Here is a 26,438-nt window from a genome sequence, read left to right as displayed (position 1 = left end):
GCTTTGAGTATTGTGGAGTAGTAGGGACCCAATTTTGCATTGCACTTATCATGTCATCAAACCATTTCCTAGCAGTACGGGTCCAATCTCTCCCCCAGGCACACTCCATCTGCCAGTTTGCTAGGAGCATTTTGATGGATGCAAATTGTTGCACATCATTCAGTACGTTGGTTGTGCAATCTAGCAGAGCTAATTTGGAAGAAGATAATAACTGAACTAATCACGGCTTAGATTAGTCAAAAGAATTCACCCCCCGAACATGTTAATTTGTGGGCAGTGTCATACAAGATAGATGAAATCTGCAACAGGGACCCTGCATCTGAGTCAGCTAGAGTCTAATACAACCCTGCTCCTAATCATGCCAAGGGGGGGTTCTGTACAATTGATGTAGGAATTTGAAATGAATGTGGCGTAATCTGCCATGTGGGGGATGACCTCCCAGTTTGCTCACAACAATATGTCTCGACTTGTCCGTGATTGCCTCACCAATATCCGTCCATCATTTAAGCCTAGCAAAGGGCTTGACTGTCGGGGCCACAGTATGTATTGTGCAGCATAGGGAGACCGCCGGTTTTCCGCATCTGACCGCGGCCGAACCGCCGCGGTCAGAATGCCCTGCGGGGCACCGCCGGCCTGTCGGCGGTGCTCCCGCCGACCCTGGCCCCCCAGCGGTCTCAGACCGCCGGGGTCAGAATGACCCCCTAGGTGTTTATTGGACGTATTGGTAATGAGAAGCCCAGGTGCCTTGCAGGGTGGTGGCTCTTGTGGAAAGGAAGGATAATGCTCCTTACAGAGTGTCCTGTGTCTGAGGTATATATGGGTGTCCATTGCAGAGCTGCACTCCCCATTGCATTTGAGAGCTTCAGAAATTGGCCATCTGAATAAATGTTGCCTGTAGCCTACAAGGGCCAAATGTCAGGCTAGTGAGATGAACCAGCAGGTAGTGTGTCAAAGGTTGTCAGGGGTGTAAAGTGAAGTGTGTGACATATGCCAATGAATACGATCGTAAGCCAGTTGTGTGGTTGCCACCCTGCTGATCTCCTAGCGGCCACATCAAGGATGTGGCCAACCTTTGTGTGTGAGGTAGTGTGGTGTACCCTGTAATGCGATGTGTATAATAAGCAGGAGTTTAGTCAATAGTGCATGAATTGTGCGTGGGCAATGTTATAATAAAGCTCAAAATCTGGTGCATTAAATTGTCCTTGCTGGTATGGCGATATTACAACTTCCCAGCGGATTCTTGGTTATTTACCTGTCCAAGCCTGGTATGTCATGTTATCTGAGTATTTTAAAGAATGGACAATTTATTGTAAAAGACGCATTCTAAAATAGATAAAGTAGTCTGGGTAATACAATTGTTTAAATCAGGGCCAGTCTGCCCATCATATGGATATGTAGGGAGCACGCCCTGCTGGCGAAGCGAACAGATTTTTTGGAACTCTGCAGTCTGCTTGGAGCACAGAGTTCATCCAAAAACCCTGCTAGCCCCACCAGCGGAGCGGAACTCACCTGATGCGCACGGCAGTCCAGTAATGGGCTGCAGTGCGCGCAGGGTGCAAAGGGAGGCAGAGAGCCAGGTGGCTGTGGACTCGGAGGACGAGGAGGAGAAGAGGACTCCCTGGAAGACCCAGATAAGTCTTTGTCTCTTCTTTTTTCCTTGTTCGTGCACATTGGTGCACAAACAAGGACTAAAACTTCCCTGACCAGAATTTAGGCCAGAGCCATAGGCAGTAAAAGGTGCAGTTTCAGGCCTCTTGTGCACCAGTCTGCCCTGTGTCTACTGCACACAGGACAGGACAGTGCACAAGAGGCCTGAAACTGCAACTTTCACTGCCTACAGCCCTCTCCTGAATGTGCTGGATCTCAGAAGCGCTAATCAGGGTTGCGTCTGGCTAACCAGTCCCTACCCTGCTTAGCGCTTCTAAGATTGGGTGCATTCAGGACTCTGCGGATCACAGAACTCCAACTCTCCGGGATTCCACTGAGTTTTTAATCAACTGCGCAGGATTCTTCGGAGTGGAACTCTGTGAACTCTGCTCAGGCCTAGTACTTTTCAGATAGAACAGTGTTTTTATCTCGATTTATCGATACTATCGATATCCACCAAGGTACTTAACCACTCTTGTGCCCCAGGGAAGAGGAAGTACTTATAGGAGTGCCAGGAATAAATAGGAAAATTGTGGCTTTAATCCAATTTATAGTAAAACCCAGCAGGGCTTTGAATGGAGTGATGTCCCTAATGACGGAGCTTTAGTTTTAGGCCAGTTAACACGGGTAAAGAGTGATGCCTTCTTAGAGTGATACTATAAAGTTGCGTGGGTTAAAATACAGGTAGTTATAGGTAGGACCACGTTTCTGGGCAAAAAGCTGATTTTTGCTTGCCTATATCTTTGGTACCGCTTGCCGAATCTTCACAAAAGTTTCCCAAACAATTTGACAGTCACGAGAGCTGCTGTCTGGAAAGTTGCGGGGTGATCTGTCAGGCGGGAGCCGTAATAAAAGGGGGGGTGAAATTTAGAGCCTTTCCAATGTTAATTTCCATAGGAAAAATTGAACAGCGATAGTGCAAAAACCACTGGACAGAATTACACCTATTTTGTCAGAAAGGTAGCTCCTGGCCCAGAACGAGCCCTTTTCGTTATTTGGTGTAAATCTGTTCAGTAGTTTTTGAGAAATGTAAAGAGATCCAAATTTGTATGTATAGGGACGCAAAGGTTTCGCGATGCCTAACGATCTTGTACAGAGATCTGATTGGCTGATAACACTCCAACAACAGAAGTGATGTCAGCCATCTTGGGACTGTGCCGAAGCAAAGTCCCAGAAAAAAATATTAAAAATACAAAAGGGGCCAGGGTAGGAACACCATGACCCCTTAGCTCTGGTGGTGGGGTCCATGCCCACCAGCCCCCAAACCAGGATAAAAAGCATTTTTATTCTTGTATTTTTTATTTTATGGAGGGATCCATGGTTAAACAAAAAGTTTTTAAAAACAAAGCACGGGCTCCCGAGCTTTGTGATAATTAACCCCGGTGTGGGTCCTTCTGGCCCCCTCCTGCTTCCCCTGGGTCCACCACCTCCCTGGGGTGCTTTACAAATGAAATTCGCGCCCAGGGACCGCAGCCAAGCCACAGCAAACACTTAGGGTTTTGACAGTGGAACCTTTAAAGCAGGTCCTGCTGTCAAAATTCAAAGTTTCATCTCTGTCCTCTGCACGCGTGCAGGGGACAAAGATAAAATGCTTCAGCAGCTGTCAAGGAAGCTCCATGCTTGCTGAAGCAGTGGCACTGAGGAAAGCCTTAAGACCCAAAGATACACAAGTCCCTTCAAAAAGATACATTCTCTTGCACCGACACCCAGTCCCCTACATAAACACACAACTCGCCTGCAAAGAGGCACCCTCTGTCCTGAATAACACTCCTGACGGAAGACACTCAGCCACCCAACCTCCTCTGCACAGATTGCTGTAGGTACGCACCCCTGCACAGAAACACGTTGACTCCTGCAAAGACAAACGTTTTCTCCTGTACAGACACACAACATACACCTGTACACCCATACATACCTTGCATGCACTATATATAGACACACAATCCAGACCATCTGCCGGCATAGTGACACATGCATCTCCACTCAGACACATTCACTCACTCAGGCACAGATAAACACCCCCTGCACAGGCACAAATGCACCCTTTGCAGACCTGAATACCCCATGCAGACACATAAACACACCCTTGGGACATTGGGCACTCCCTGCAGGCAACATCCTCTCAGCAGAAACTCAAAATACATACATGCACACACACCGAATCTACACACTCTCCTGGATCATACATTGTACTTTTATGCATACCCTAGAGATATACATGCATACCTCACATGGAGAGAGAGAGAGAGAGAGAGACAGACCATATAGACTCCATAATCTCCCTCAAAGGCATATCCTCAGGAGGCCTACTCTTCAGCAGACCAACTTTCCAAGTGGTAGAGTTTGCTACCTGGATAGGGGATGAGATGAAGCAGTTACACTAAGTGTCATTTAGACGGTAAACAGGCCTTTTGAATGAAGATGTGATAAAGGAGGGCTGCCACAGAGGATCTAAGGCCTCTCGAGTGCGGGGCAAACAGAGCGTTAAGATTAATCCTGCATTAAAATCTTTGGATAGCTCTTCTGCTGGGTTAAGACTGACATAAATTCTTTACTTCAGACTTTAGTATTCGTCCTTTATGGCGTTCTTAACCCCTTCGTCGCCACAGACATAATGGTTACGTCAGGTGGTACAGCGCTGGGGCGCCATGGATATAACCATTACGTCCTTGTACCGGCCCATTCGAGGAGAGCTAGTGCAAACACCCTTCCCACCCCCAACCCCCTCGATGGCCAAAGACAGGGATGGAAGGGGAATCATTTCCCCTTCGCCCCCAATGACGTAAGTGCGCAATCAGGCGCTGACATCATCAGATGTCGCCCCCATTGCAATTGGAAGAGAAATGCTTGCATTTCGGGGGGTGGGGAGGTCAGAGAGGCATGAAAGGAAAGGCTTTTCAGTTCCTTTCATGTCTCTCTGAGCATTTTTGCAGCACGATCGCATAGCGATCGTGCTGCAGAAATGCCCACTAGATACCAGGGAGTTATTATTTTTTTTTTTTTGTTTGTTTTTTTTTAAATGTAAACAAATAAGGGGCGAGGCCCCTTGGGCAAGGGTCGCTCCCCTGGGCGGCATATATATATATATATATATATATATATATATATATATATATATATATATCTTTTTTTAAAGGCCTTTTCTGCCTTCCTTGGGGGCAGATCAGCCTATTGGGGGCAGAAGGCACCAGGGACATATATATATATATATATATATATATATATATATATATATATATATATATATATATATATATATATATATATATATATATATATATATATATATATATATATATATATATATATCTCTATATATCTCTATATATATATATAATATTATAATTTTTTTTATTTATTTTTTTTCCACAGCTGCGTAGCGACCCCTTACGCGAGGGTCACTCCCTTGGGGGGGCAAATTTATTTTAGGCCATTTCTGCCCCGCTGGGGGGGGCAGATAAGCCTATTTTTGTAAGGCCCATTTGCTCCCACTAGACGCCAGGGAAGAATTATTTAAAAAAATAAAATAAGAGGGTGGGAGTATGGCCATAGCCCCCACCTCAAAGAAATGGGGACAAAGTTCTGCCCACTGGTGGGCAAATGGGGCAGTTACCCCCCGATCCACTCCATGGAGGCAGAAAGCCTACTAAATGCCAAGGAATAAAAAAAAAAAAAGAAAGTGGGATGGTGGCTACCAACCAGGATGGGCATGGTTATGCCCCCACCCCAACTGAAGGGCGTAACAGCCTATAAGCCCACCCACCACACACTAAAAGATCTTATCCCAACGGCAAGCAAGAGGACATTTGATTATTTTGGGTTTTGGTTTTACGTTTGGAACATGAGTGTGGCTAACTCTCAAAATCGTCCCAGTTCGATTGGTGAGCACTGCACTTTTTGGAGTTTGGGAAGCAGCCATCTAGAAAAATCTACAAGACCTAGACACATCTGAATGCTAAATATCTGGGTGAGTCCAGGGTGGTGTGCTTCACACTAACCCCGCACCATTTTCTTACCCACAATGCCCTGCAAACCACCAACTTGACTTGAAATCACACATTTTCCCCACATTTTTGTGATGGAACCTTTTGGAATCTGCAGGAATCCATGAAATTCCTACCACCCAGCATTGTTGCATCTATACTGATAAAAATTCTGCCCCACTTGTCAGCCTAAAAATGTTTTTTTTTTTCCAAACTGCTCTTTTGGACCCGTTTTGGTTCTCTCTCAATTTCGACATGTTTTTGGCTCTTCCCTGTCACAGGCACTTGGCCCACCTACACAAGTGAGGTATCATTTTTATTGGGAGACTGGGGAAAGTTGGGTGGTAGGAAATATGTGCTGGTACAGAAATGTGGGCAAAATTTGATTTATTTATTTATTAGCTAAATGTGAGGTTTGCTGAGGATTGTGGATACGAAAACACTGGGAAATCCACGCAAGTCGCACCTGCCTGGAATTCCTTGGGTGTCTAGTTTTCAGAAATGTCTGGGTTTGGTCGGTTTCCCTAGATGGCTGATGAGCCCAGGACCAAAAATGCAGGTTTCCCCCCATCCCCTTGCAAAAACAGGTAGTTTTGTAATTAATAATTTTGATGTGTCCACATAGTGTTTTGGGGCATTTCCTATCGCGGGCACTAGGCCTACCCACACAATTGAGGTACCATTTTTATCGGGAGATTTGGGAGAATGCTGGGTGGAAGGAAATGTGTGGTTCCTCTCAGATTCCAGAACTTTCCATCGCCTAAATGTGAGGAAAAAGGTTTTTTGTTTTTTGTTTTTTTGTTTTCATTTTTTTGTGGCACATTTTGAGGTTTGCAAAGGATCTGGGTAACAGAACCTAGTGAGAGCCCTAAAAGTCACCCCATCCTGGATTCCACTACATGTCTAGTTTTAAAAAATACACAGTTATGGTGGGTTTCCCTAGGTGCCGGCTGAGCTAGAGGCCAAAATCCACAGCTAGGCACTTTCCCAAAAAACTTGTCAGATTTCAATGTGAAAATGTGATGTGTCCATATTGCATTTCCTGCCCCGGGCTAAGGCTTACCCACACAGGTGAGGTACCATTTTTATTGGGAGACTTGGTGGAACACAGAATAGGAGAACAAAGGTTATTGCCTCTTGCCTTTCTTTCCACTGTTTCCTTCCAAAGGTAAGACAGTGTGTAAAGGATAAGTCTATTTGAGAAAAAGCCCTGTCATTCACATTCTAGTATGGGAACCCCAGAATTTATAGATGTGCAAGTAACCATTGCTTCTCAACACCTTGTCTTGTGCCCATTTTGGGAATACAAATGTTTCCTTGGTACTTATTTTTCACTCTTTATATGTCACCAAATAAATTGCTGTATACCCGGTATACAATAAAAACCCATTGCAAGGTGCAGCTCGTTTATTGGCTCTGGGTACCTAGTGTTCTTGATGACCCTACAAGCTCTATATATCCCTGCAACCAGAAGAGTAAGCAGACGTAACGGTATATTGCTTTAAAAAATCTACCATAGTTGGAAAAAGTTAGAGAAGAAAACATGGACAGAAATGGCTCTTTTTTTCACCTCAGTTTCATTTTTATTTTTTTATTTTAGCTGTTACTTTCTGTAGGAACAGCGTGAAGGATCTATACAAACGACCCCTTGCTGAATTCAGAATTGTGTCTACTTTTCAGAAATGTTTAGCTGTCCGAGATCCAGCATTGGTTTCACACCCATTTCTGTCACTAACCGGAAGGAGGCTGAAAGCACCAAAAAATAGTAAAAATGGGGTATGTCCAAGTTAAAATGCCAAAATTGTGTTTAAAAAATTTGGTTTTCCGAATCAAGTCTGTTGGTTTCTGAAAGCTTGGAAGATGGTAATTTAGCACCACAAGCCCTTTGTTGATTCAGATTTCAGGGAAAAATCACATGCTTTCTTCTGCAGCCCTTTTTCCTATTTTTCTGGAAAAAAATTTTTTTTTGCTGTATTTTGGCTGATTTCTTGGTCTCCTCCAGGGGAACCCACAAACTGTGGGCACCTTTAGAATCCCTAGGATGTTGGGAAAAAAAGGACGTAAAGTTGGCATTGAGAGCCTATGTGGACAAAACGTTATGAGGGCCTAAGCGCGAACTACCCCAAATAGCCAAAAAAAGGCTTGGCACAGGAGGGGGGAAAAGGCTGGACAGCAAAGGGGTTAAAGGAAAGAAATGCCCTCCCAATGGGTCAACCACGAAAGTCACTAAATGAACCTGCTTTTCACCCTTTGGTAGCTTGGGTTAAAAGCAGCCAGGCTTATACTTAAGGCAATGTGTAAAGAATGTATGCAGCTATTAAGAAGTAATAAAGTAAAAACACAACACAAAAAAAATCCTACACCAATTATAACGTCTTAAATTTTAAAAGCGCCTAAAAGATAAGGGCCCAAACTGCGGACATCTAGTTGCATGACACCAGGGACAATTGGAAAGTTATGACCACAGTGGAGTGTGGTTCGGATGCACATAGTGGATTGGGACCGGTCTCCACTTACCTGCAGACATCAGACTCATTTTGAAGACAAATGTCTCAGAAGGTAAAGTTTAGCCTGCGAGGCAAGGTGAATTTTGGTGTCCAAGGAGGCAGTGTCGTCGTTGGGAAGCCACTGGATGAGGCTGCATTGAAGGTTTCTTCTTTCGGACTTATGGTCTCATGAGTTTGGTAGTCTCAGTGCAAGATTTGAAGTCCAAAGTCCAGTGCGCTGCTAGCATGGAAAATGGAAAGTGTTTGGAGAACAGTCAACAGAATGAATCAGTGGCACACAAAGGAGTTTAATCAGGAAGTGCTCCTTTCCTAGCAGTGGTTTTGTCTTGCATCCACACCTCCTGGATGCTTGGGTGGACTTCCCGGTTGGGAGGGGGGAAGGGGGGTTCTAAAGCTACAGAGGCTGGGGTGTTTGAGGCAGGTCCTTCCCCTGGCAGGGCCTCCCTTCCAGTGGCTGCCACAGATGTAGAAGGGGCTTAAATAGACTGGCCAATGGAAGGGGACTGGTGTTGTTGACGATCCCTGCTCATGGTGGCATTGATGTATTTTCTCCTTCGACCAGTCCTGAAGTAAGACATCCATTGTCAGGGCCTGTGGGACGTGGAGGTCCTGGAAACTGTCTCGCAATTCCTTGAAGATTTTTGATATGTTCCATGAGGGTCAACTGAGAGTCTTGTCTACCGAATTGATGACAAAACCCCAAAAAGTAATTTGCCTGGAAGGGGTCAACAGTGATTTTTTGACATTGATCAGAAAACCTATATTCTCTAGTGAGTTGGTGTACTGCAGAGGATCTTGCAGTCTGGAGGGTCACCATTCCATCAGCAATAGATCGTCAAGATAAATGATCAGTCGGAAACCTCTTGCCCTGAGATGCTCCATAACTGATTTCAGAACCTTGGTGAAACACCAGGATGCGGAGGATAGCCCGAATGGAAGGGTTGTGAATTTGAAAACTTGCCCTTTCCATTATAATTGTAAAAAACTACAATGGGGGAGTGAAAATCGAATTCGCCGGCACAGAAGATGGCAGAGTAGATGGATACCTTCCACATTGAAATGGCGGTACATCACCCAGCTATTGGATTCTTTTAAATTGATTACTGGGCGTTGCCCACCCTCTCTCTTGTTCACTAGGAAGATATTGCTAAGGAAGCCCTGAGGATAAAGCAATGCTGTGGATATAACAGCTTTGCAAAGCAATTCCGACACTTCTTGATCCACAAGGGCCACCTGAGGTTGGGGGAAAAAAACAAAGGTTGCGGAAGTGCAGTTTGAACGGGGGACCTGAAGAACTATAGCCAACAGCTACGAATTGTCTGGAGAACCCAGTCATCTGAAGTAATGGTTTCCCATTGAGACAGCAGACCCCTACTGGTAGGAAAGTCCTGACAAGACACTCACCAGGTTGGATTCCCTGGAGTTGTCCCTGGAAGGTCTCTTTGGCGCCTCTGTCCAGCTGGCCACGTCTGATGGGGACGAATTCTCCAAAACGAGGTTGTCACCGCATGGTGAGTAGAGGCATCTAGGGCCTCACAATGTCAGTGGGGAGAACCAATATGATCTCTTCCTCCACGTACTTGTCAGACTGCATGATTATGATTATGCAGGAGGCCTGAACTGTTAAACTTGGGGATTTGTTATTTCTGAAACACACCATGCTTAAGCACTGGATAAAAGTAGGCTGGTGGACGAGTCCAGTAGTTATGTACTGTGACAAGCACAGGTATTTTTAGGCTGGTTGGACCAGCGGATCTTGGGCACACGCCAGCTGGGTCACGCTGGCTGAGACAACCTTGACAGAACTTTATTGGGCCAATGCGTCCAATGTTTCAACTGGGGTAATCCCCTGGGGCCACCTCCCTTTCAATCAGCAGGATGAGACACAGAACTAGACCCAGCCCCGCAGCAGTCTGCAACGTTTGGAGCGCCGAGAGAGACCGAGGAAGCGCGATGTGAAGGCCTGATAAAGACCCAGTCAGGCATCTTATCGCTGCTCTTTAATGCAGTGAAAACTCACTTGTGCCAAAATACAGACCCCTTTTGCGGGGCGTCAGGGCTTCCGAGGCATTCAGGGCGTTCATACATTGCCACAGGTAGAGTTCTCTGACAATTACTTGCGTTCAGCCCGCTTCAGCCATTGGCTGACTACACTATGCATTACAGCATGCCATCCTTTCACAAGAAACACATCCACACACAAAATAGTACCCTGCAGTGCTGGGAGTACTATGGTAATGTGTGTTTTTTAGAACAAAAAAGCAATTACTTTTTTATTAGATTGATGGGAGGCTGGCACAATCTCAAACAATAGAGTTTTGCAAAAACAATAACAAAATAAAACAAGAATAGCCAGAAGGCTGGTGGCCAACACCAAACCTATTTGCTTTGCCAATGCTTGTTTAAATAGTCCTGATTTTTCAAAGTATATAAAGCATTGATAATGATTGCCTCGACACAGTGGTTCTCACATTAATAATTTAAGAATTAAAGGTTGATGGGACCAAAGACACAACTCTTACCAGCATATGCGTGCTTTTATAACCCATAAAGTTCGGTTCATTCAAATCAAAATAGTTTAATTTTAGAAATATGTCAGATCTACGTATTCAAATAAAACGAATCATTCCTGCGTCTCTTCTGCATATTTAGGTGTGCTACAGAAATCTGATGGGATCAGATAAACGATTGCCAGAGATGTGGCAATTTGTAATCAAAACAATTAATAGGATTGGGTTGTCTGTCAGTGAAACTTCTTTCAGATGATATAAAGCAGAAAGACGTTTTTAGATTTACTACTAAATGCCCACTTAATGTATTTGCTGTGGCTTTATTCATACAAATATGTCATTTGCCTTCAATAATGTCTCAGATATCTGCCCAGACATCAGCACAGATGGTGAATTCCAACTATCCAACAGAATTTCGGTAAGAGAGGTTTGTTTGTATTGTTTGAAACTTGCTTTTAAAGTAAAGAGAGCGTATTAACAAAAATGTTTTAGACTATTGCAACATATAAAATATTTTATGTTTCTTCTTTTTCTATATATTTTATCAAACTGGGCACATGGGTTAATTTAAAAATAGCTGTTTATAAATGACTGTTGTCCTATTTTTGATGTGCAACTTTAGGGTTGCGTGCAGTCTCTAGGTATGAATTATACAATAAATTGTGTTTTATTATGGTTGAACTTGTGTATGTAGTGAAAATATTTCATATGCCCCTGTGATAATGTGCTCCCTGCATGTGTAGGCCATTGATAATTTTCCCTGCCCGTGCCTTCCTTCCTTTGCTGTGTCAGGAGTATTTCCCATAATAATGTGGACTAAAGGTGGTGTTCTATGGCAGCCAGACTGCCTTCATTAACTGGTGTAATCAAGGGCTGTAGCTTCATACGACTAGCAATTTCCGCACTTCTTCGGCCATCTTAATGAGTTTGGCAGATTTTGGTGCGGGGACACTTGTGGGCTGCAATTTGTAATTCCTGACATTATCCCTCCACCAAAATCCACCATTTACAAGTTTTTCAACGTAGTTACCTCTGACTCAATGGGGGAAAAAAAAACAGTTGACATTTTCCAGCTGTTCAAATCCAGTGGAATGTTTCAGTGGGAAGGCTAGGGTGAGGAGTAGCTGGGTGGGATGTAGGGCTTGGAGGTCAGAACAGGCTTTATCATGGCGGTGCAGGTAAATTTCCTCTTTCACCTATATGCTGTTGGAGGAATCAGGCAGAGACTAGGCACTCCAGCCTACACGAGAGTCCTGGTATCTCTTGGCCCAGAGTGATTAAGTCCAGAGAATTTCACCGAGAGATATCGCTCTGGGTGATATTCCCGCCATTGGTAAATATGGCTTAAATGGAGCAGAGGAATAATAACTTTGGCGGAGAGTTATTGTAGAGTTCCCACTCCACTAAACTTTAAATGACCAGTATATTAACATAGGAAAAGGTGCAGGACAGTATTCCAGATTGATTAGCCTCTGTGGTGACTTAGTACATCATTTGATAACTGTTTTAGCCTCCACTTTCTTAAATAACAGTTTTAGCCTCCACTTTCTTCACATTAGCTTGCTATTCACTTTCACCTAGAATACTCTTAAATCTTTAATAGTGCATGGTGAAAGGTTATTTTTTTGGTCCCCAATGTGCTCATCTATTTGTCAACCAATCTAAAATGTATTTCTGATAGTGCTTCATATACATTCACAGAAAAAACTAAAGTTAAAGTGATGTCATAGTTAATTAAAGTGATACGATTTTAGCTTACTTTAAAAAAACTAGAAATTCACTGAAAAAGCAAAGTTTGAGGTGACATTAAAGTTAGGCCTTATAATAATATAAAAACAACAGTTTTAAAACAAAAAAATAATTTAATTCACTAGTTATAGTTTACATAATTTAACTATAATATGACCCCTTGTCATGTACTGCTTATGATCTCACATAATACATCACTCATGACATGTTAAGTGACCTTATTGATGACGTCACTGGTGACAGCTAATATGACTTCATTGATGACATCACTGATCACCACATCACTGATTACATCATCCAACTTACTGCTGTTAAAATTATTCTTTAAACCAGTACAGCATTTCAGTTATGAAGGTAACATTTAAAAGTGGCAGAATCACATAAAGCATAAATTACCCTTCAGACATGCAAGCCTCCTTAGGTGAACAAAGCTCCTACTACACACAGGCTTTGCTTTGTAACAGACATTTTATGAATAGCGGACTGGATGTGGACAATCAACCATACACAGGTGGGCAAGCCCATGCTGCACATGGCATTTACCCTGTGAACAACTCTTCAAGGAGAACCCATTTCCTACAGAAACCCAAGGCCCGTTACATGGCTGAACCCACCCCCAACTATGCACAGCTGTTGCACTGTACCAAACACATAGCAGACAGTCAACGGTTTTTGGGCAATCAATCACACATCGATGGGCAGATAGCTGGTGCATACCTTCTTCACTCCTATGCACAACGTCTCATGGAGAGCTCACTGCCTCCATACAGTTAGGCCCTGCAGCCATCCCTGTAGTTGATAAGCCCTCCTCGGCAGCCAGCACTCTTTCCCCACCCCCACCTCCCACACACACACACACTTTTCACTTCTTTTATCTTTTCTTTAATTTTGTTTTTTGTTGTACTGCTGTCCGAACCCTGTTTAGAGGGTGATGGGGCAAGCAGGAGTTACTAGACCCAACCATAGTGGCTGAGACCTTTTTCTCCAGATGTCCCGGGCCCGCTCTAAAATGGATCCTGCTCAACTGATCCCAGCTCCCCCTTCGGAGCCTGACTCTCAGGTGGGTAGCATAGTATGAGCAGTGGAGGCTCCTTTGGGTGGCAGCACGGATACAGATCAGTGAACACATGGTAGACCTGTCTGCCCTTGTCGTGATTTCCCTTGTCATTTTGGCTTCTGACCTCCTGTTTTGATCCTGTGCTGAATTTCGTTTTTGCTGGCTTTTAGGACTCCGGCACTTTACCACTGCTAAGGTGCAAGTGCTTTTTTTCTACATCATATGGGTAATTGATTTCTCTATGATTGGCTTTTTTGATTTACTAGGAAGTCCCTAGTAAAGTGCACCAGAAGTGTCCAGGGCCTTTAAATCAAATGCTACTAGTGGGCCAACAGCACTGATAGTACCACCTGCATGTGTATCCCTGTACACGTCTCAGACCTGCCACTGCAGTGTCTGTGTGGGCAGTTTGGAACTGCCTGTTTGACCTGGCAAGGGTATTCCTTTGCCAGGCCCAAAACTTCCCTTTTACTTCATCTCAGGCACCCCTACGGTAGGCCCAAGGCATCCCAATGGCCAAGTGCAGTGTATTTAAAGGATAGGACATGTACTTAAGTGTTTTAAATGTCCTAATAGTGAAATACTGCTAAATTTGGTTTTCACTATTGCACGGCCTATCTCTATGATAGGTTAACATGGGGATTGCCTTGAAATATCTTTTAAGTGTAATTTCCCATTGGAGTTTGGGGTCTCTGAGCTCACAATTTAAAAATTCATCTTTTGGTGAAGTTGTTTTTTAGATTGTAAGTTTGAAAATGCCCCTTTTAGAAAGTATGCATTTTCTTGCTTAAGCATTCTGTACCTCTGCCTGTCTGTGGAATACACGTCCTAGTCAGGATGACAGTTGGGCTGTTTGTGAATTCACTCTAGACGGTCATTCAAAGGGAGCTGAGGTGTGCCCTACATGCCTACTTTGGTGTGCTGGCCTGCTGCTTGCTGCGTCTGTCCTGGGAGTAAAAGGACTGAACTTTGCTTTCTACATCCTGCTTTCCAAGGTTCTCCAAGGGCTTGAACTGAGCTTGCCTCCTGTTAGAAGTCTGAGGGTCATCAAGGACTTCATCTGCCAGCACCTGGATTTTCTTGCCGGGAGTCCTGACTTGCCAAGTGGTGCCAAATCCAGTACCTGGGTCCTTGGAAGTGACTTCTGATGAAACCAAGAAGAAACCAAGTGCACCAACTCCAGAGTGACTTCGGAAACGGCACCGCTGTCTAACTTCGCGCCGCTGCCTCCACCAGGAGCCATGGTCCCCGCTGAGTGCAATGACTGTGGCCGACACTGCTGCAGCGCCTTTGAAGTCCCACCACAGCATGAGTCCTGAGTGCTGTGTCCCCGACATCCAGGACACCCAACTTCAACCTCGCATCAGCACCTGTGACCCTGTGGTGTGATCGTGACACTGCGAAGTCAACGCTGCACATCTTGACCTTCTGGATTCATCTACCCTTTTGGATTATAAGGAACCGATGCCTCTGTGACCGGCCGCACTCCCTTGCGAGTGGCATTGAACTGTTGATAATGACTCTGTCACTGACATCATGATAGCACCAGTTGGAGCCATTGTGTTTCTTTTCTGAGATTTAATCTTTAAAAATGTGTATCTTTGCTTGTGTATATAGCTCGTGCCAAGCTACCAAGGGGGTGAGCAGGGGTTATCTTAGGTGTGTTACTCCCTCCTCCTGACTAGAGGGAGGGTCCCTACTTGGAAAGCATGCAAACCACTGTCAACTAGAGACTCAATTTCTAACAACACACCTCATCACTCAATGTGCAAGCAGCGTGAACAATAAATCAATGTCCATTCAAATATTTGTTTTTACATAAAGGGAAGTATTTTAATTTTAACTCTACACATGCAAAGGTAAACAACATTTAAAATCAATTACACAATCCCCCATGGAGGTTGGGGCTTTAGCAATTGTCAGGCCACTGCCTGTACTCCCACCTCTAAAGCAATGGGTTTGATCTTATTCCCCATTCACTGATAAAGGCACCTTGAGAACGTAAACTATTAGGCCATGCTCAAGAGTTATCCCCTTGGAATTCTTTTTGTAAGTTCAGTCTCTAAAGGCTGTGGGGTTGCAGGACCAATGGCAGTATGTCCCCCGAGGTCCCAAAGGCCCAGTTATTAGCTTACCTGCTCTGGCGGTATGGAGCCAGTCAGCAGTGCAGTGCTGTCCTGCTTCAGATCGGCAAAGTCTGGATGCACATGGTCACAAGCAGCAGCTGACCGGCACAGGCTGTCTTTCTCAAGAGACGCCACCAGCTGGTTCTGACGATCAGGGTTGCTCCTTCTCCGATGATAGCAGGGGATGCCACAGGGATGGGTGGTGGTCTCCTTGCTCCGACAAGGCTCTGGTGGTGTCCTGTTGATCTTTGGGCCTCCTTCAGTGCAGTCCACCGAATGCGGGCTGGTCCCACCTTGGTCACAGCAGCAGGACGACGACCCAGACACTTGGCTACTGCATCTATGATTTTCATTTAATTCTATTTTATTGTTTTTTTGAAGAAGGAAAAAATATAAAGTTTTAATAAAGGTTACAGCTCATGATTCAAGACATCAATTACATCTTGTTAACATTGTTACATGCAATAAACAAGATGTCAGTGTATAAAATCAACATTCAGTGCTGAGTGGTGCATGTGTTATAGGCTAGGATTAGTACAGTCCTACTTCTGATGAAAGGGGGACAAACTTCCCATGTGCTTTCATTCATAGGAGTGTTGGAGTATGGTGATAACATGGAAGGGGGTCCTATCACTATTGACCTCAGCATCTCTGATGGCCCCTGCCAGCATACAGGGTCGCTACCATGACACTTCCAAATCTTGTCACGTTGACCTGAGGTTGTTATCCATAGTTGCCCCTCCTGGCATACGGGGATGCCAAAATAATCCAGCACACTGATGGGTGCGGGAACAGGTATCTTCCACCTTGCTTCTTGGCTCAGGTTGATCCTGGGCCCATAGTCCTACTCTTTATGAGCCCATTATCCACCCCATCTCTCTCTTCCTGAGATGCATCCAGGCTCCTTCCTTGTGATCTGTCTCTGAATCAAATGTACAGAGAGAGTATGGCTCTCCCATCCTTTAGTGCATATCCCTCACAGCAGACAGGAATCCATAAATCTGTCTGGGGGGATTCCTCTACTCCTTATGTTTTCACCAGGTATGCCTGGGCATCCCAAAATGGATCTCAAGGTCCTCCGTGTAATGTAGCAGGCACTTTTGCACTCAATGTACATCCACAGCACAGTTACTTTCCAGTTCTGTCATCCTCATGTATTATGCCACCACCATCATACACACACACAGCACATGCATACTGTTCAGTATTGCAATCTCTATGTACCGTACCAGAGTGTGCCAGCACACACACGTTTTCCATGTGTGTACTGTACCGCGGTTCACCCTTTGTGTAGTGTATTTCTTGCAAATGCACATGCACTCAGCATGTTTCCCCATGCACACACTGCCACATCAACCTGATATATGCTAGGGGTGAGTAGTTAAGCACACAGTAGCAGAACTTTTTAAGAAGGTGAGTAAGCCCAAAGACCTCACTCCAGTGACACAGGGTAACACGGACCTGTTCACTACTACTAATCACTACACATTTTGCTGGCACCAACGCGCTTGTGGTGCTCAACTCCTGGTGAAGGCAGTAGCCTTCCACCACTATGAGGGCAGTGCTTTGGCCCAGCAACACTCCAATCTGTGAGACAGGCCTGTGTCTTGGCACCCTCACATGATCCACGTTCACCTATGTCAGGAAATCAGCATTAAGGATCTTGACAACAATACAGTTGGGCACTCAAGGCAGGGTTAAACGTCTCTTACCAGGCAGAGAACTTTTCCGTCCCAACACCCGTGGTACTCTGCGGGGCACATGAGGATGCAGTTGAAACCCACAGGAGTCTTGCTGGACCAAATAGGAGGCCTCGCTGTGTCCCACAGCACAAACATATTTTGTTTGACCCCACAAGAACCTGAGAGTCAGGGTGCCCCAACATTACCCCCTTATACCTTCTTCTTTTCTTTTTTTTTTCAGGACACAGGAACTGAGCCTGCATTCCTGTAATGGTGGCACTAACAGGTCTATTGATGTTGCGGCCAGCCATTAGATCACTCAGTCCTGTGGGACCGAGATGGCAGACTGGGAAAGAAGCCCTATCAGCCAAACTGATATTTTGTGAATTTGCAGTAAAGAGTTCCACTGGACCAACTGTTAATATATCCTGTATTCTTTAAATGACATGTTAAGCAATTTAGCTGTCTCTTCTCCTCACGGACTGCCCAGATTATTTTTTTACCATGCAAGGTCTTTGTCCAGCATTTGTAAACTGGTGTTTCATGGGGAAAAAACGATGATGACCTTGCATCTTAATGTTGGTATGGGTGATCCTCCTGAGGTGGGCTTTTAGCACAAACAGGTGAAGGGTGTCTTGGGAAGAATTGGTGTTTTCTTTGTAATTTGCTCCATCAGGATGGGACTCTTTCTTCTTTGACTACAGGCAACAATATAGTTGAAACATGAACTTTGTTCTTTGTTTTCTGGTCTGTTGGATAGGCTGCCATGTTTTTGTAATGTGTGCAACAATACTGTTTTGAATCCAATGGATATTTTGGTTCAGGATATATTCAGGCTATTGCAGAGTTTCTTTGCAGTTTGAATGTGAATTGCAGCTATTAAATAATTAGAATGGTAATTATTAAATAAATCATTTAAAAGTGCATTCCTATCAACATCTGTAGGAGTAAATGTTTGAAACATCCTTTGAAAGTTTATGATATACGGAATGTGAACAAGAAAAACACTTCACAAGGGTGTGGAATTTAATAAGATAATCTGCTTGTCCTGTAAAAAAAAAAAATCTACTTGTCCCTCGGGTGCCATGTAGTGCAGCGACAAATTATGGCAGCAGTCTCATTACGTAAGGGCTCTGATAATGGCCTCTCTGATTATGCCAGGGATAATACTATAGTAGGGCTTGAATACTAGTAATTTCAAGCCCTACTAAGCAATCTCCTTATTTTGCAACCTTTCTGCATATCTACAAACTGGAGTTGGAGAAAGCAGTAAACAATAGTTCCAGGGCAGGAATACCTTTGAGTCTGTGCAAACCTACTAACTTGTATGTTTTAAGGAATTTCGCCAGTTCTTCTGTAATCTTTTCCCATACCGAGGAAGGTTGGAAATGTACTCCTGACAAGGGCAGAAGTAGAAGTTCTTCCAGGGTTGGGGGGGGGGTCAGGGAGGGGGGCTTGGTTGGAGCGAAAGAGAACTTGTAAACGCTCAATAGATTTTCAAATGAGCAAATCTACACATGAATATTTGCTCGTGCTAAAATGTAGTTCTCAAATATTTTCTATTTTGCTTAATGAAAGCAACTAATTTAAAGACATATACCATGGGTGCACTTAAGGATTGTGCCCCTAATTAGGCCTGCTGTAAACAAAGACATTTTGTTTTTATTAAAATTGTATTTCCCTCTCTATCTATAGGCTGGCTTTGCTGTGAGTGATAGCATTCTGCTCTTCCATAAGGAGCATATTGGCACACAAAGTAGTTCTGTTCAGTTCCAGGAACTACAGTGGCTGTGCTTTTAGTGCCCCTTGCTTTTTGCCAATGTTTGTTACAATGGTGAGGGCCTGGCAGTGTCCACAACAATAAAGTGTTACAAAAGCAATGTCATAACAAGACATACATTAACAAAACCAAAAGACTGACAATAAATGTTGGATCAGTTGGCTCTGCCAGTGCTTGTTTCATGTCATGTTTCCTATAATCTTGTTGAAATCTGAAGTAATCTGAAAGTGGAGACTAAAAATAAAGGGCCTGATTACGAGTTTGGTGGTCCAGGGACCAACCTGGTGGTAGCCAGACCGGCGTATTAAGATGTTGGGGGTGTGTTGAACTGGAGACGGCCAGAGTCCCGCCAACACTGCAAACCATACACTGACCACCTTGATGGTGGCTGGGTAAAAGCAGCTTTCACAGTACAGTACGTTATAGGTAAAGGGATCACCATGCACATTATGATGTGCTATTCCACCAAGCCGACCGTGGTGGGTGAGACCCCCTGCTACAAGATGGGGGAATTGAAGGAAATGGAGTGCTGGCTCCCCCATTTCCTTCTATTCCCTACAGTCTCCAACGTGGGTCCCTTCATCCAGTGCCCACCCTTCAAGACAGCATCTTCACCCCTAATATAAAAACAGGTAGGCACAATTTGCATTTTTCTGTCATTGACTGAACTGGGCATGTATGGCCCTGTCACCAGCAATGGAGTGGCACATGCACAACATATTTTTACACATGTGTTGTGCATATCTGTACCTTTCGGTCCAAATTTACACACCTGCATCAATACAAATGTAAAAATATACCTTGTACTGCTGACTCCGTCTCCCGCCAGACCACTGCCATCAAGTACATCGCCGCTGGTCCAGCTATAACATTGTAATACGGCGGGCGACATACCATTGACTCAGTGATCTTTTTGGGATCGCCGCCTTGGTGGTGTGGTGGTCCGACCGCCAAAGTTATAATCTGGCCCTAAGTAAGTATCCTCAGATTTATTTTTGAGAGCAGTTGAAATGCATCATACAGAATAGAGATGGACGATGAGTACCCTCAATAGAACTTGCAACCACTCCAACCCCCTTATTAAAAACTACAATATTGATATTTGTTATATTTAATAGTGAATTAAATACATTATTTAATCATTTGTGTATTTGTTTAATGAATGCTTGTTTCTGTTTTGTGTGTGTGTATCGTTTAGTGTTTCAAATCATCAAAAATGCTCAGGCCAGGTTCCCTGGCTTATAGTAATAACTAAGTGGGGGTCTTTAATTCCAATAATAATTCAGTGGGGGGGGGGGCGTTTCCAGTAATGTCTATGTAGGGGTCCTCAGAAGTCAAAAGGTTAAGAGCCACTGGTTTAAACAATTTCTGATGACTTAAGTTGAGGATTGAAATGTTTGTGGCCATTAAGAAATGTTCAAGTTAGAAGGCATGTTTTGTTGTGTTTCAAAAACGTGAACACCTTTGTGAGAAAGGAAATCCCTCCTAGTGACACAATAATTATGGAAAATGACACACTGAATTAGTAGTAAAAAGAATACATCTTAAATTTGTCAAGAACTCAAACCATCCCCAATCCGAATTCACGGGTCAAATTTAGTGCCTTGTTGAGTAGAAAACAGATTTAATGAACAGATAGTTTACAACATGTTAACAAGAGATGGTTTCATAACGCTGAGTACTACTGCTGAACATTCCATTCTTAATAACACCATACCTATTTCCAGACAAAAATTACTGAAGATTTGCTGTTTAACCGTTCGGTTTTGAAGTGTTAAAAGGACCTGTTTTGTACATACTATAGTTGTCTTCGCTTTTGTTCCAATAGGTATTCCGTGGATAATAACCTCCTGTCCCCAGATCAGAGACTTTTTTACGAGGAAAATGGGTTTCTCGTGATTAAAAATCTGGTTTCAGACCGAGACATTGAAGAATTCAGGTATACAATTTGATTGTAATTGGTACTGCTGATTTGTGAGTGGGTTGAGGGTCTAGATTGATGTAGAGTTACCCGCCATTGTTCCATCACTTTTTTTATCTCAGAGTGCATATATCGTCTTCTGTCAGCAGACTGTTGGTTGCATGTTTTGCCTTGAAAGGTTTGAAGGTATCCTTAATTTATTAATATTTTTACATACAGTTCCATACAGCAAACCTATCTTGCCTATCTAGATCGATATTCTTTCATCCTTCTATTCTAGTTCGTTTTTTTCACGTAGTCACCTGTCATCTTGAATTCTTTATCTGCTTTCTATCATCCAACCATTTGTAACTTTGGCCTGACTTGAGGTAGTGGCTGAAAATGTCTTATTCGGTCACCTAAAAACTTGCAGTGGCAGTGCAGGAGACCATATGCCATGTTTTTGCGACCCTTGTTAACACACGCCTGTTTATCGTACTGAATGTTGTGACCCGTACCTCCAGAAATACTCCCGTAGAGTTGCAGGATATGTTTCAGTTGGCTCGCGAAGATTTTTTCCCTTGTTTTTCTTGGCATGCCTAGTCTTTTTCAGTTTTAGTGATACACCTTATTGACAGGTTACTTCTTAACTATATGTGTAAAATTGAGGTAGCATACTGTGATTATACCCCCCACCAGCACTAATACTCATTTTGTAGAACATTATAATTCTAGCTTTTCTTGCAAATCTGATGGAATTTCAACACACTTTTTTAAAAAGACAATCTAGACCATATGCACCAAGGCAATTTACTTGATGAATGTATATTTGTTTTTCAGCAGAGAGTGCCTTGAATCTATAGTAGATATGTGACTCTCGGAACTCTGTGTGCTTCCATGGTAAAATTTACAAACCTTACACAAGGAGAGGGATTTATGTTCGGTTACAGCCTTATTTTCTGGCTAATGTACACGACTTCTTGGTGGTAGACCTTTGCATGTGCTTATGAATATATCATTATTACAGCAACCTCACTCAACCATGTTGGATGCCACCGAGTAGCTGAGACAATGAGGATCTGATCGACAGGGAAAAAAGTCTTGCTAATGTTAGTTCTGTGCCAGAGCAAGTGTATCAGAGTCCTCCTTTCTTGTTCTGTTCAATAATTATGTTTTATAATGCCAATGTTCCCAGGAATGAATTTGAAAGGATCTGCAGGAAAGAGGTGTCAGTTCCAGGATTGATAATTATGAGAGACGTTGCCATCGCTAAATCTGAATTTGTTCCAGACCAGAAAGCCATCACTAAAATACAGGACTTTCAGAATGATGAAGAGCTTTTCAGATACTGCAGTCTGCCTCAGGTAATACGCAAAGGCACTCTTGAGATGCCTTGATTTATAATTTTATCTTAAGAAATGCCTTTAATTGATTTTTGAAAGGGCAAGCTGTTTGCGTTGAGTGGAAGGAATAGAGGGAAAAAGAGCTATGCATGGTCTTTATTTAGGGGTCGCTCTATGACCCTGGCCTTTTTTTTTATTTTTTTTATTACACTAATAGTAAATGATATATTATTCACTATTAGTGTAATAAAAAAAATAATTACAGTTAGCTGGACTATGACTCTTCTTGGTAGCCGAGGTAAGTAAAAAACACTTTTACATGTGTGGTGTGTGCACGCTTGCGGGTGAGAGTGTGCTTATGTAAAAGAGTGTGTGTATGAGTGGTTGTGTGTTTGTGTAAGCATATGTGTGTCAGTGGAGGTAAAGATTACATTTCGCTTGATGTCACTTCTGCTACCCCTCGCATTTTGGTGAACTGACGTCCGTGGAGCTATGGCATTCCATCTAGAAAGTACGTAGCCCACATTCCCTGCATTCATCAGACCAGCTCTGCTTTATTTGATGCGGGTCACTTGCCATAGAAGAAACTGATATCTGGTAGGTTCTGGACACACAGACTCACTGAGGGACCGAGTCTGCCTATCCAGTGCTTACCGGACACAAATAGTTTCTGTGCTTCATGGCCAGTATCATTCGAATGGAGCCTTCTGTGTGACCACCATCACTGGGATTGCATTTGTGTGTGCATTCGTGGTTGCCCTTTTAGTTGCTCCTGTTTAAGGCTATCTGTCATTCCTCCCTTTACTAGTGAGACCTGTGGATTAGTTCCCTTTGGGTCAAAACTTCGACAACTCATGGGGTTATCTGGTCAACAAATCTCAAAGATCGGGATATACTCTTGGTAATGTTGAAACTCATTGTGGATACCTCCTGTTTTTCCGGATGTACATGTAATTATGTTCTTTTGCACTGAGCACTTGCAGCACCTTAAGCCTCCTGCATTTGATTGTTCGAATTCACGATGTTACAATGCTGTAAAAATAATATATCACATTGACATTTTTTGATATACTACCTCTCTCATAGTGGATCAGGTATCAGTGGGGTGGTAGATCTTTGAGAAAATTGGACCCACAGGACCATTGTGTATTTCTTTACCAAAGTTTACCCGGGGTCTGTACTGAGTGTATGGATCGGTCCTTGTGTTGATTATATAAGCACAAAGGAGGCCACCATTGTTCTATTTCACCATTGTTGCCCTCTTTCTGAATCCACCATCTCCTCCGCATAATATTTGTGGATGTCTGTTTAAAACCTACTTTTCAACAATTGTTCAGCTCTGTTGTATTTACTTCTGACCTGCCAAGAAGCAAATTAGCTTGAGGTGTACATTATGAGCCAGAAATGTAGAAATAGTAATGTTATTACATGGCAATACTGTCCTTTCTATCTAGGGTGTCTCTCTTAACCCCTTTGCTGCTAAGCCTCCTCCCCCGTACTAATTTTTTGGCTAATTGGAGTAGTTCACTCTTAGGCTCCCATACCTTTTTATCTACATAAGTTATCTACGCCAAATTTGCATCCTTTTTTCCCCAACATCCTGGGAATTATAACGGTATCCTGGGTTTGTGGATTCCTCTGGAGGGGACTGAGAAATTGGCCAACAAATTGTGTTGTAAAAGCATGCCTAGTAAAGGCATATGTGGAAATGGCATGCGTGGTTCTGTCATAAAACCCCCCTCACCCGCCCTGAGGCCCAAAAGTACTCCCACCCGTAATGGGTAAAGTACCTCCACCCGCCCTGAGCCCTAAACAAAAAAAAAAACAAAAAACCTATCCCAACCCCCCACATAGTCCCTAACAACTAAAGTACCCCAAACCCCCATCTGCCCTGAACCCTAAAAAAAAATCTACCCTGACCCCCCCACCCCGCCCCATAAAACTAAACTACCTTGACACTCCCATGCACCTTGAGCCCTAAAAAAAACCTACCCTGACCCCCCCCACCCTTGCCCCTAAAAATGAAACTACCCCAAAACCCCCCACCCACCCTGAGCCCTAAAACGTCCCCCCAATAAGTAAACTAACTACCCGGACCCCCCCACCCTCCCTAAGTTCTAAAAAAAAAAAAAACCTATCCCGATATTTTTTTTCCCCCAACCTTGTCCCTAAAAACTAAATTACCCTGACCCTCCTACCCAACCAGAGCCCTAAAAAAGAAAACTAGCCCGATCCGCCCTCCCCTGCCCCTAAAAACTAATCTACCCCAACACCCCCACCAACCCTAAGCCCTAAATCAAACTCCCACTGCTAAAAACTAACCACCAACCCTGCCCCAACCTCACTTACCTCACGCGTCTTCTCCCGATGCTTCCTCCTCTTCTCTCCTCCCTCCTCTCACTCTTCCTTAAACCTTCCCCACCCCTTTAAAAATAAACTACCCTGCCCCCACCCTAAGTCCTAACTTAAAAAAATACCTAAACCCCTCTTACACCCGCCATAAAAAAAAAAAAAAAATAGCCCAACCTCCCCACCCTTAGTCAAAAAAAAAGAAATACCCAAACCCCTCCACCCAGACCCTTAAAAAAACAAAAACAGCCCTATCCCAGCCACTCCACGCGGCCAAAGCCCTTAATCCACCCCACACACCTGCCCCAGCCCCACTTACCTTACCGCATCCTCTCCTGATTCACTCTGGCTTTTTCTGCGCCAGAACCACGCATATGCATAGTTTGGCACATGAGTGGTTAAGGTACAGAAAAATGTCCTATCACTCTGCATTCCCCTCGGTCTCCCGATTAAAAAATGATACTTCACCGCAGTAATCACCAAAACGAATAATCCCTGGCTTCTAGTGGGTTTCAGTCACCTCTACCCCTCCCCCCCTCAGGGGGCTGATCGGCCTAAAAGTGGCTGAATCAGTCCCCAGGGGGGGCCCAAACACAGAACATAATGCTTCCAGGGAGCAACCCGTGCCTAAAGAGTCGCTCTCTGCAGCAATCACCAAAATTATTAATCCCAGGCTTTTAGTGGGTTTCAGCCTCCCTGGGGGGCTGATCGGCCTAAAAGCAGCCAAATCAGCCCCTGGGGGACTGGAACACGTACACATAATGCCCCCAAGGGAGCAACCCTTGCCTAAGGGGTCGCTCCCCAACAATCAGGGCAAACATCCCTGGTGGCCTGGTGGTGTGGACTGCTGCTCCATGATCGCGGCACCACCCGCAATTGTGGAGCAGGAATCCACTGTTTACAGGCGCAGGGGGAAAGTCCTTTCCCTGTGCGTCTGTAAACCTCCAGAAAACAAAATGCAGGGAAGGACTTGCCAAAACACTGTCCCCTCCCTGAGGGCGTGGCCAAGATGGCGGCCAAGTCAGACGCTTAGAAAACAGCTCCACCTCAGGCCTACAAAATAATCCTGCAAGATATTGCCAATCCATCAGCCACACAAAATCGATTGTGGCATAGGTGCTTTGGACCACCCAGGGCTAGAACTCGTTGCCTGGGGTCGGTGAATTGGACGCACGAAAGCGCGACCAGTGGGGCCGTAGGAACTTCTTCCTGACCCGAGGCCGTGCGGAGGACGGTCACGAGGGCGGCTCGATAGAACATTGTAGCGCCCTACAATCGAGATGCACCCTGCTGGTGGTGAAGGTGGATCGCAGATTGGGCCGGCGGCAAACACATAGGGGCCGCTGTCATATCGCGGAGTCTTGTGAGTTGCGCGCACGTATGCTCTGTCTGACGGGAGCTGCCTGGTGGCCGCCTTGTGGGAATAGTGGCACAAGCAATGAAGTGCGCAGTATAGGGGCCTCAGAAACGTGAATCAATCTTAAGAGGTGCCATTGTTACCGGACCTACCTTTTTTCTGCACCATGATATTGCCTCTCATCCTACGGTGATTGGAGACGGCGCAATCTGCTTCCTGAGGCACCGATTCTGGGAAATCATACTTACTGAGGCTGCAGTGGCTGGTGCAAATGGCTGAAACCGTCGGTAATTCTGGTGGTTGCGGGCTGGAGCTTAGCAAGAGGAGCATAGTGAATACATAAGGGAGTGCCGCGCCTGGGGTTCTGAGGGACGCTGCTCCCTGTTTTTGTCCCAACTTGAGGTCATGTGTTGCGGGGCCCTGCTGCTTGCCCCCCAACAGGAGTCTT

General features: G+C 44.3%; 1 protein-coding gene across 1 annotated transcript in view; it reads left to right on the top strand.

The window, feature by feature from the left end:
• LOC138287842 (phytanoyl-CoA dioxygenase, peroxisomal-like) overlaps positions 1 to 26,438 on the top strand; it is a 256,379-nt gene that overhangs the window by 37,715 nt on the left and 192,226 nt on the right. The window contains exons 2-4 of the mRNA XM_069228748.1: positions 11,010 to 11,065; positions 20,870 to 20,980; positions 22,137 to 22,305. Of these exons, the coding sequence (XP_069084849.1) occupies positions 11,010 to 11,065; positions 20,870 to 20,980; positions 22,137 to 22,305 (336 nt within the window). The remainder of the gene's footprint in view (positions 1 to 11,009; positions 11,066 to 20,869; positions 20,981 to 22,136; positions 22,306 to 26,438) is intronic.

The sequence above is a fragment of the Pleurodeles waltl genome, chromosome 4_1 (assembly GCF_031143425.1).
Source record: "Pleurodeles waltl isolate 20211129_DDA chromosome 4_1, aPleWal1.hap1.20221129, whole genome shotgun sequence".
Lineage (NCBI taxonomy): Eukaryota > Metazoa > Chordata > Amphibia > Caudata > Salamandridae > Pleurodeles > Pleurodeles waltl.
This window is presented reverse-complemented; position numbering and strand designations above follow the sequence as displayed.